This window comes from Amphimedon queenslandica, unplaced genomic scaffold (genome assembly GCF_000090795.2).
Source record: "Amphimedon queenslandica unplaced genomic scaffold, v1.1 AMPQUscaffold_11739_Cont14097, whole genome shotgun sequence".
NCBI lineage: Eukaryota > Metazoa > Porifera > Demospongiae > Haplosclerida > Niphatidae > Amphimedon > Amphimedon queenslandica.
Window position 1 is genome coordinate 1 of NW_003548019.1, and position 11,694 is coordinate 11,694.

The 11,694-nt window shown below is 34.8% G+C and overlaps 3 protein-coding genes and 1 long non-coding RNA gene across 7 annotated transcripts; 2 read left to right on the forward strand and 2 right to left on the reverse strand.

The window, feature by feature from the left end:
* Nucleotides 1-5: 5 nt before the first annotated feature.
* LOC109588969 (cytochrome P450 3A19-like) lies at nt 6-477 on the forward strand (the record flags this gene model as incomplete). The annotated part of the gene is made up of 3 exons (XM_020005073.1): nt 6-109; nt 156-318; nt 372-477. Coding segments are annotated over 3 exons (342 nt in total), but the record flags the coding sequence as incomplete, so codon positions are not given.
* Nucleotides 478-2,812: 2,335 nt separating this feature from the next.
* On the reverse strand, nt 2,813-11,366 carry LOC109588971 (N-acetyltransferase 6-like). Of its 2 annotated transcripts, XM_020005078.1 has the most exons (5): nt 11,329-11,366; nt 4,439-4,524; nt 3,329-3,541; nt 3,141-3,273; nt 2,813-3,085 (listed from the first exon to the last, which is right to left on the reverse strand). In XM_020005078.1, the coding sequence occupies exons 1-5, from the start codon at nt 11,344-11,346 to the stop codon at nt 2,900-2,902; spliced, it is 636 nt and encodes a 211-aa protein (XP_019860637.1). In that variant the 5' UTR covers nt 11,347-11,366; the 3' UTR covers nt 2,813-2,899. The 2 variants fall into 2 exon arrangements, with proteins under 2 accessions (XP_019860637.1, XP_019860636.1); XM_020005077.1 differs by lacking the exon at nt 11,329-11,366 and having other exon boundaries at nt 4,439-4,576.
* LOC109588970 (uncharacterized) lies at nt 4,632-7,534 on the reverse strand. 3 transcript variants are annotated; one of them, XM_020005076.1, is made up of 12 exons: nt 7,445-7,534; nt 6,955-7,061; nt 5,986-6,910; nt 5,900-5,938; nt 5,792-5,830; nt 5,686-5,724; nt 5,596-5,631; nt 5,500-5,544; nt 5,393-5,443; nt 5,301-5,339; nt 5,173-5,223; nt 4,632-5,127 (listed from the first exon to the last, which is right to left on the reverse strand). In XM_020005076.1, the coding sequence occupies exons 2-12, from the start codon at nt 7,005-7,007 to the stop codon at nt 4,738-4,740; spliced, it is 1,707 nt and encodes a 568-aa protein (XP_019860635.1). In that variant the 5' UTR covers nt 7,008-7,061; nt 7,445-7,534; the 3' UTR covers nt 4,632-4,737. The 3 variants fall into 3 exon arrangements, with proteins under 3 accessions (XP_019860635.1, XP_019860633.1, XP_019860634.1); XM_020005074.1 differs by having other exon boundaries at nt 5,494-5,544; XM_020005075.1 differs by having other exon boundaries at nt 5,494-5,544; nt 6,955-7,047; nt 7,445-7,502.
* LOC109588972 (uncharacterized) lies at nt 7,607-7,884 on the forward strand. The gene is made up of 2 exons (XR_002188455.1): nt 7,607-7,696; nt 7,739-7,884. It is a non-coding gene; the product is annotated as an uncharacterized LOC109588972 (long non-coding RNA).
* Nucleotides 11,367-11,694: the final 328 nt, after the last annotated feature.

Sequence of the window (11,694 nt, forward strand, 5' to 3'; positions counted from 1 at the left end):
CAATCAATGGTGTTACTTTTCTTAAAGGTTGCAATGTTATACTTCCCATTCAATACCTACACTACTCACCAGAATATTGGGATCAGCCATATGCATTTAAACCAAGCAGGTACTTGAGAATTTAGAGAATTATAAATAATGTTTTGTTACCATAGGTTTAGTCCAGAAGGCAAGGAGGGTAGGAATCCTTTGTCTCATATTCCATTTGGTTGGGGACCAAGGAGTTGTATTGGTATGAGGTTTGCACTAATGGAGGCTAAAGCATGTTTAGTAAGTATATTGAGGAAGTATAGGTTTGAAAGATCACCTGATACTCAGGTTAGGTTTATTGTACATGCATGTTTGTTATGATGCTACATGTGCTTTTATAGGTGCCACTAAAGTTCAAGTTGGGCATTTTGCATTTACCAGTGAATGGAATTTTTCTAAAAGTTAAAGACAAATAGATGACTTTTTAAAGTTTTTTTATATGCCTGAAAATATGAAATGAAGTATTTTAATTTACAAAAATACAAAATTGTAGGTAGAAGACTATGTAGGTAGTAAATCTCTAGGTTTAAACTAGTTTATACTTCTTCCTATTCAAAGGTCACTACTCTCTTGCTCATGACATCTCTTTCCTCAGAATCACAATGCATATATAGTTCATTTTTGATGAAATATGGCAAAATTATATTTTAAAATAAAATGGTACTTCCTATGTTTCATTACAAGTATACTCTTTTTCACTTCCTGTGTATTCTTGTTCACACCTCAAGGCACTTCCTGTGTTTAATTAAAATTTACAAGCAGTCTTGTTTGCACCTCAAGGTGTAAACAAGTAGTAGAAATATATTCCTAGTTGTCTTGGAAGTATACTTCAAGGTGTGCAGTCCATGACGTATGTATTGTTGTGATAATAGCAATGAATGTTGTGTAACAACACATGCTCCAGTTAACTTAATAACAATAAAAACTACAGTTATAGCTGTATGATTACAGTTTATGTAGCTTTCAATGTTAACATTGTGAATGCGCCAGTCTTGATTAAAAATAACGATTAAAAATTATTAAGATTCAAAACTAACAAAGTAATGTTATTATAGAAACAGGAGTGAGGAGTAAACATATTATCAGTTCATGATTGTGCATCATCCTTTGCTTGCTCTATATCTATGTATCTTTGATAGTAATCCTCGGCAATCTGGTAAATATTAGCATCATTGTCTCTAACACGGTACTTATAGCGTTTAGCCAACAAAAAGAAGATTATTATTATAATACAAACCGTGATGCTCTCAGTTAAGTATAAGTTAAAATTTTTGCAAATGAATCTACCCTCACAATCAAATGAGAATTTGATTATGGTGCTTATGAAATAGCCCACACTCCAAGAAGCAATCCACATTGAGACCATGATCCCTCTCATGTATACAGGAGATTGAGCTACAGTGAATTCTAGTGAAGCTGGAACTATCAAAGCACATGCAATTGCCTGTAGCAACCCTCGTGGTATAAACAGTAGCTTTTGTACATAATGAATCTCATGATCGGTATTAAATAGGATAGTTTTGAATACAGTTGATCCCAAAGCAAATATCAGACCAAGTCCCATTCTAACAAGCATACTTGGTATGTACTTACGACAGCACATTCGAAATACAAATAAATATAGTAGTAGGAGAACAGTATTGATGAAGAAAAAGACTGATTCAAGTGACAGGAAGCAGGATAAGGATTTATCGTTTGCTATTAAGTTTGTGTGTGCATTTGATGTGTGATCATCGCTACAGGCAAACCCAACCACTCCAATCAGTAATGGAAGTATGCGAAAAATGGTCTTAACATCTTCTACCTCTTCCTCGGTGAAGGGCCCACCATATTTCTCCTTTGCTAGATCCAATCGTGAAGGAGTCTCATTCACCCAATAGGTCAAAGCACTTCGACTCTCAGGATACTTGTGCTTCCTGGCATAGCACAACACTTTGACTATGAGTTTAATGGGGTTTTTAATAAGAGATATGTTCTCTAGCTTGTGCTTGAACAAGGAATGAGAAACCATTACAATAGCTATTGCTATACCTGATGTAATGAATATGGTATAATATTTGTCCAGTGGACTGCATTTCAGAGCATGAATGAAGCAGCGTGTGATAGGTACAGCAGCAGAATGCCAGCAGATTATAGTGCTCAGCTTATCAGCCGAAGCTCCAACAACCTGATCAATATTGTACTGAATAGCGTTTACTCTAAAGTTGGAGTAGCCAGCTAATTGAAATAAGAAGGCAATGCTCCATATGGTCCACAGGATTGGTTGATTAGTATAGAGAGTATAAACAATAATTCCTATGCCTCCTATGATCCATGCTACAAAACACAAGAATATACCATACAAAATAGCTTTATGTCTTCCAATCCATACATCAGCTAAAACTCCAAAGAATGGAAAAAGTAGAAATCCCAAGTAAGATGTTACCAATTTGACATACCACTGTATGGAGGGATCTGTAGTAGTGTTCATTGAGAAGCGAAAGAGATAGTTGTGCGAATACATGAGGTAGTCCCAGATGAGGACTAAAAGAGCTGGAAATGAAATAAGTAGAATTTGCTTGGCTCCTCGAATCATAATGACTGAAACCTCTCTACCAACACTCAGTGAATAGCTAATAAATATAAAAATTAGTTTCAATTTCAGTGTTGATTGTTGATAGCACTGGGACAGCTTGTTAATAAACGGAGTTCCAATACTGTTTTTAACTTACATGCAAGTATACTGAATATTAATAATTGTTTATAAAATGCAATGCACTGTCGTTACACAATGGAACGATAATTTTATGACAATTGGGAACATTAGTATTGATAAGATTCAAAAACATGGACACAGTAAATAGACTGAAATTATAAAAAATAACGTTTATTATAAGTGTTTAATATACCACTTAGTGACAGTATCATCAATTTTAGGAACCAATAAAGGAGGAGGAGGAGGAGGAGGAGGAGGAGGAGGAAGGGAAGTGGCTATTGGAGTATCAGTAGAGTCATTAACATTAGGAGAGGGTTCAGGAAGAGGCTCATCTATTGCTTCATTACATGAAGAATCATCCTATATAATAGGCACACAATGAACTTTATCATGTTTTGACTATTAAACAACTCACTTCATCATCACTAGTTTGATGTATAGCTGTGCATTTCCTTACAGCATTAACTGATGTGCTCTCAATGTATCCAATCCGTTTATAAAAGATATGCTGATCATTAGTTGACAGATGCATGGTAGTATACCCTAGTCTAACAATAATAATGTACTTGCATAATGTACAATGTATAATGTGAAGCTTAATACCTCTTTACATGTGCTTCAGCTGCTTCCATTAGGCGACGTCCAAAGCCACACCTTCTCATGTCAGGTGAGATGACGAGTGATTCAATAAGTCCAGCATTACTTCTATTGGCAACTTTGAATATCCTAACAAATCCAATCACTCTCTCCTTGTCTTTTGTTATTAGTAGGAGAGATACAGGTAGGTCAGTCTTGCTATCAGAAATGGAGTGCTTCCTATGTATGGTAATGAGAATTTGGTTGATTAAGAAATTTGAAATCAAGGCACAAACCAATAGTAATTATTTAAGAAATACTAACGAAATCTACAATAGCAATTATATTTATGTTAATTTGAAACAAGCAGCACATTAATACAGGGTTTCCTGCAAAGCATGCTAAGTGAACTAAAAGTATGCTTCATGAACTGACAAGCACTAGATCTACAATACAGTACATGGCATTTCAAGCAACTTAAAATTTTTTTTGAATTCAACTTTGGTTAAAATCAGCTCAAACGTGCTACACAACATAAGAACATGTACATGCATCAGAAAAAAATATAAAAATGAAAAATTTCCTTAACAAATTTTGTCGAAATTTGGCCAAATACATACATTGGCTAAATTTTTGAGTCACTTTCAAAAATTTGTAAAAAATCCAAAATTGGTTGCAATTAGCTCAAATTTGCTTCACAAAATTAAAAAAACATATATGTATCAGAAGAAATTATAAAAATGGAGAATTCTCTCCTAGTCATTTTTGGCAAAATTTGGCCAAGAACCGGCTAGGGCCCAATTTTTGACTAATTTTAAAAATTTGTAAAAATTTAATTTTGATTGAAATCAGCTCAAATTTGGTACTGTCTTAAAAAGTGTGTGGCCAAAATAACAGCAGTTACGGCACACTTCATGTGCCCTCAGCACCTCCCTTTTCAATTTCTGGATATGCCCCTAAAATAGGCTAGGAAATAATTTTCCATTTATTGAAGTCATTCCCATCAAAACATAAAAAGTTGTTTTAAATTTGGTATTGCAATGGCTAATAGCAACAATTTTCAAATTTTATAAACATTTTGATACTTCATTGACTTGTTTTTTAAATTTTTTAAAAAATTATTATAACTACACTAACCTTGCCTCTAAGCTTCTAGGCCACTGTTCATTGAGAAGATGAGCTGCTGGTTCAAGGAGATCAGGTCTAAACTGAAGCTCTAGTACCTCATAGTCATCAGCCATTTGCATGTAAGAAGCCACATGACCACTATCACCACACCTAAGGCTAAAGTATACACACACCACCTACACACTTGTGCTAGACAAAAATGTTTTTTATAGATTTACTTTAAATAAAAGTAACAAAAAAGCACTCATCATTAAGAATAATTAATAGCATAAACTAGCAAATTCATAATAGTCATTAATTTTAGGCTGCTACTTCTTCTTTTTTTTAAACAATCCTACTAACCATTTTGATGGTTTTTTAATCACGGTATCAAAAGCTGCTCTACATGCATCAGCAACATATTCACCAAAACCTCTTCTGACAGTCTCAACGGCAACTTCCTTGACAAGAGTGGGATGAATGTGAATATCTTGGTCCACAAGATGATTAGTGACCTGAACAGATTTACTAACAGAAACTGATGGCTGAACAACTTCTCCACTTGGTGATATGGATTGTAACTGCAATGGAGGAGTTGCTTCTTTTGTTATTACTGCAGGAGTTGGGGAACACTTTGGAGGGGGTGGAGGAGGTATTGGCTTGTAGGTGGCCCCTGGCTTTAAGGCATCCATTGGAATAGTAGGCAGTCCATAGCTACTCTATTGTAATTAAAATGAAACATTGAATTATGCGTGATGGATTACTTCTTTCATTTTTGGACGGACTGGTTTTGGGGCAACAGTTGGTGGAGGAGTCTATATTATTAGGAAAACAGAACAATCATGATACATGATATGCCATAAAGTTGTGCATGTTGTAAGCTATTGCATACCTTATTTGTGGGTGTTGGATTACGATTTGAAATTGCTAGCTAAACAAATGATACAATTCTTTAGTTATTACTCTCAGTTTGTATTTCTATACCTGTGGGGGTTCAGCAGGTTCTGAAGCACGTCTTGTCCTTGTCATCTTAATCTATACAAGTTCATTACAATATTATAGCATGGGCCAAATTTCTATTATACTGGTACTTCTTTCTTCTTTGTTTGATCATGTTGTACCGGTACTTGATAACTCTATATGCACATGTACACAGTGTCTTAATTCTTTATAAAATTTCAACTCACTGATAAAGGCCTAGGTTTTATAGGTTCTGGAATCTTCTGAATATTTGAAAATAAAAAATTAAGTTACATGCAGTTTGTTTAGTATATTACCCTTTCTTCTTCAGATTTCTGCTGAAGTTGTATGAAATTCTATAAGATACAAGATATAGATTGTGTTTAAGCTTATAATTGTGCATTTTTATTTTTAGATACTAACATTACGAGCAGATTTGAATCTTTCAATTGTCTTCAATTTCTAGGGAAGTTGTAATGATCATAATGATGATAAGAATAATAATAATGCTAAGACTATTATAGCTATTACTTCTTCAAGGTCCTTTTTCTCTTCTTCTGGTGACAAGGCCTATATTGATGATAGTTGGCAATTGCTATAAAATATAAGATACTGACTTTAAAAGGCTCTTCAGTATCATCTTCTTCTTCATCAGGATCATCATCATCACCCTCATCTTTTGCAACCATACAATCACTGTTTATTTGAAGGAAAAGACGTGTTTCTTTAACTCGCAGGCAGCATGCTTCCCAAAAATTATTAAACCAGTTGTAGCGATCAGGAAGACGAAGAGGCTCTTTGTTCTTCCGGGACTTTTTGTTGTCTCCAGTTGGTATGACAGGAATTTTTGTAGCAATCTTTTTGCTCACTCCAACTTCATCGATGAGGAAATTTTGTAGCTCTTCCTTCCATAACTCCAACCGTCTCATGAATCTTCTTTTTTCTAATTCTTTCCATCCCTCCTCATCATCATCATCTGGTTCTTCCTCATCAGCATCTCTGTCATCCTTTCTTGTGACATTTTCAAGGTTAGCAAAAGTGAGGACAAATACAGAATAGTTCCAGAAACCTTCTCCAAAAGCCTTTGTTAGCTTAACCATAGCATTCTTGTCATCATCAGTTAATCGAGTGTTAATCATCTTAGTGCAGTAGAGGACTAAACTAAGCTCTTTGCATGTTTCTCTCATTCCTTGTATGTACTCCTCTTCATTTGCTGTGCGATCTTGTAAGCCAGGAGAATCAAAAACTTTGACTGGTACTCCTTTGATGGTTTTTGAAAACATTTCAACCTGAGTTGTACATCTCTTAGCACCAGCTCCTTCAGCAGCAACACAAGTACCAAGAATGCCATTGATGAGGGTAGACTTTCCTTGACCTGTCTTTCCAGTGACAAGTATCCTCAATTCCCTTTGATGTGCCCAGGCTCGCCTCAATAGAGACTCAAGAGCTTTACCTGCATCTTTTTGCAAATCTAACAAGTGCCGTGGAGCATTCACAAGAGCTCTTCCAGCCTTTGAAAAAGCACCAGTAATTTGTTTGACCCTATTGTTATAAAGAAATTCAAATCGGTTGTAATCATTAATTACTTTCCATCTGGCTTTTTAGGCTTAGTGGACTTAGACTGTACTAGCTCTGCCATGATTCCAATTTCCAAACTGTTGAGTTGAGCTTTAACTAGTCTATATATAGATCACTATTATAATACAAATAAAACAATGTAAGTAAAATCTAGCCATGATAATTGGTTAGAACATGCATGTCATCAATTTATGGCTGCATGCAAATTATACTTTAGCATGCAAATTATACTTTAGAGAGCATGCACTGTGAAAGAAGAGCGCGGTAGAATTCGAGCCCAATCTCACACCACGATTTTTCGGCCAGGCCAATTGGTCCTAAAGACCTATATAGCTCATCAGGGATCTGGGTTTAGGCCACATATGTTATGATCTGAGGCTTTGCTAACCAGTGCAAGCAAAACTATTAGCTACTTGTTCTGTACAGTACTGAGTTTTACAATAAATAAGACACTAGCTAGAGATCTACATTAAATTATTGAAAACTGACTGAACCTACAAGGCTGTGCTTGAATAGCAGTTGACCTCTTTAAATTAGAGCTATCTTCAGTTTGACACCAGACAAGAATTCTTAGGCAATGAATCTAGCTGCACTCTGCCACCGCTTTATATAGATTATTTTAGTAAAATAATTAAAATACCAACCACTCCCATAAAACCACACAACTGTCAAAAATTAACAGTCTACACGAAGGCCCTACACTTCTCTGAACACCGGAAGTGCAGGAAATCATATGGTTTCACTCATGCTGTAATGGATACCCATACTATTTTACTTATTTCTCTTACATAGATACTTAAACAGTGCTGTAACTAGCACCATTAAAAGAGGAGAAGTTGCTTGTTATAAAGAAACAAGTTTGGTTCTCATGTGCGAAGTTTAAGCAAAGATATGCCACCGTGAAAATTATTTGTTTAATAAGAATTGTTTGACTTTGATTTTTGTGCAAATCATTCACAGACTACCTGGAACCTCTAAAGTCTTTCCATAGACTTAGGAAGGTGTAGTCTACATGTCCTGCTAGTTTCAATCTTAATGGAGCAGATATAACTGTAGAAAAAGTGCCGTAAACTTGGTCACAATTAGGCGACCTAAAATCCTTGATATACGAGAGCTGTTCTCTTTATTTTACCATATACAGATAGAACCAACTCTCCTCCTTGCTATTATTAAGAATGAGCTTCATCTGTGCTTCTGTTTAGGAGATACACATCTACTTGCACAGCCACCATCTTCACTTTTTAGCCACAAAGCAACTTTGATTTTTGTGCAAATCATTCACAGGGGTGCGGGGCCTTTGCCAAAGGGTCTGGTACTGTACTTACCTTTGCTTAATACATTGTGAGACTCCTCAGTTGCTGGGTCTTATTTTATTCAGGTAAATTTCCCCTCAAAGTTGCTATGTTTTTCAGAAATTGCCTAATTATCAGCTTATCAGCTACACGTGGTTCAAATTTCGAATGATTTTAATTATATTCATAAGCCATTGGCAATGAATATCATTTTATCAGTGACGTATCAGGAAGTGAAGCCATAGAGGACCCGTTCACAATTGTGTAGGGCCTTCGTGTAGACTGTAAATGTAAAATCAGAGCCTCTTGCCCTCTTCTTATTCTTCATGAATTAATAGATTCTGAAACAAGCATTAAGCTGATCTATAGCAGGAACTTGACCTATAATGTATGTATATGTATATAAAAAATATGATTTCATCAAAGATATTATGGCCCGGTTACCTGAGGCTGAGGGCTGCACTGCTGCATGTACCTAATATGGTACTTTAAGTTCCAAGCAGGTAATATAAACTATATAGAGAAATGAAAATAAAAAGCACATCGTGGCTCTTCATGAATCTCTTCTCATCTCCTTCCAGGCTTGTCATAACAGCATGTGAAACATTAGAATTACTACTATTGTTGTGACAGATGTGGTGTGTGTCATATAGGCTATCATAAAAATCAGTCAGGTGAGCCTGACCCTTTATAGGTGAGCCAGGCTATAAGTCCCTCTTTATTAACAAAGTCATTTTACATTAGGATAAATCAATGAGAGCTAGCTTAATTAATGACCTAATTTAAGGCACTCTGTGATCATTGAAAACAAGAGAAAGCATTATTATAAGCTTTTTTATTTTCCTTTCTCATAAGTTTCCCCTCTCTTGAAGCCTCTTCCATACACTCCAGCTGTCTCTCACAGCACAAGCACATTGATAATAATCAGAGTGTATATAAAAAATAATGGAGATTCCTTTTGTACCCATATTTTTGTAAATCTAAAATTAAAACACATGATAATAATAATTATTTTACATACAGTACATGAAACGACATGCAGATGGTATCAATACTTAGGCATGCAAACCTGGTGAGTACAATAAAGCAAAAAAGGAGATGCTAAACACTGCTGTATAGGGTATGACAATGGTAATACAATTACTATTGCCTGTAATGACATCTTATCCTATGGATTGACTGTAATAATTAGAGTAAGTGATAGTGGCCAGATAACAATTATATACTCCACTTCAACTCCAATTACATATTATGAGGTTGGTTGTCTTTGAAAATATAGAGTAAAATATATGCTTATCAAAGATTAGTGTATGCTGAGATAAACCACATGTATACAATAGATACAATGCATATCACTACATCTCAGTACATGTATAAGTAAAATACTTTGCATGTGTCTTGGCAAGCTTTCATTTTATCACCAAAACCATGCTCCTTCAAAATAATGACAAGTGGATCAATCTGCATGCCTAACATGTAACTTTATTACAATTTTGTCATACAAATTGAAAATAAGACGATTATGTAAAGAGTAAAGACACTAAAGCAGATATTATTATCATTATTAAAAGAGAGATAATTATGGCTACACACAGCTGTAGGGTTATCATTGCTGATATGATATAGTTAGTACACGTGTAATTACAAAATGCATCTTATCTCCAATATCCCTCCCATTCATACACCCACTTTTGCACTAATTTACAAATGTATGTCATGGTCACTCTTGGCCTTAAATATTTATTTTATTCAGATTTCAGAAACATGTTACACATACTGTATGCTATAAAATACCTTGTCTTCACATGCTCTGCTTCTAAAGCCACATTAACTTCTCATGTCATGTCAGGTGAGATGACGAGTGACTCAATGAGTCCAGCATTACTTTTACTAGCAACTTTGAATATCCTAACAAATCCAATCACTCTCTCCTTGTCTTTTGTTATTAGTAGGAGAGATACAGGTAGGTCAGTCTTGCTATCAGCAATGGAGTGCTTCCTATGTATGGTAATGGGAATTCTGTTGATTAATCAAAAAATTTTGAAACAAAGACACAGGCACAATAGTAATACTCTATTATAATATAATAGGAGTAATATTTCTGTCAAGTTTCTTTCAGGATTTCAAACAAGTAGCACATCAATATGCATGTAAATTAAATTATGATTTTGAAGGAGTTGCTACATACAGGGATTTTGGCCAAATTCCAATTATTCCATCAAAAGTGAAAAGGAGAGAATTTTGCATTTTTATAATTTTTTCTGATACATAAACATGAACTTATGTTGTGTAAAAAATTTGAGCTGATTTTCACCAAAATTGAATTTTTAATGAATTTTTAAAGCTACTCAAAAATCAGGCCAAAGTCCCTTTACTGTAACAGTAGAGATTTTGGCCAAATTTTGTCAAAAATGAAAAGGAGAGAATTTTTGCATTTTTAATATTTTTTCTGATTCACATGCATGTCCTTATGTTATGTATCAATTTTGAGCTGATTTTGATCAAATTTGGATTTCTTATGAATTTATAGTTACTCAAAAATTGGACTAAAATCCCTGTACATGGTCTTTGGCCAAATTTAACTAGGAGAAAATTCTCCCATTTTTATAATTTTTCTGATATATGATATAAATGTTCTAGCAAGTTCGAGCTGTAAAATTAAATTTAAAAGTTCCACCAAAGATCTGTACATGTCTATTGTAGTGCCTGCAAAGTTAATTACTTTAGCATGCTTTGTGGGAAATTATGAATGTACTTGTACTGGCAGAATAGATATGTCAATTTTTGCTACATTCTGATATGTTACGTTTAGATAAAATTTTGAGCTGATTTTGATCAGAGCATTATTGATTCATGACCTCAAAATCAGGCCAAACTTTATGTACAACTCTCAGAGACAAATTACCAAATTACCCCAGTGTACTAGCAACTAAAAATTCAATTTATTGAAATCACTCATTAATGTATTAGAAGATAAACTGGAAATCATTATAACTACACTGACCTTGCCTCTAAACTTCTAGGCCACTGTTCATTGAGAAGATGAGCTGCTGGTTCAAGGAGATCACGTCTAAACTGAAGCTCTAGTACCTCATAGTCAGCAGCCATTTGTACACCCACGCATACTTGAGAGCTTGATCACGTGACACGTTTCAGTACTCCCAGTCCCAGTCCCAGTAGAGATGCTGAAGCTAAGCATTCCTCTAAGATGCAGCATGAACTTGGTTTGTCATGCTGCGCATTAATTTAAAAATTCTCTTGCCTGCAGTTCATCATTTTTATCTGATAGGCAGATTAATTATTGGGTTAAGTTGAATTGAATATGATTAGACTTCGACTCTTAACCGTTGGCAATAGCGCATTCTTGTCACTAGCATACATGCAGTTAGCATCAACTATATAAGATTCATATCAACCATTTCAGTGAATTATCTAGACTTTAAAACAGTATGAAGT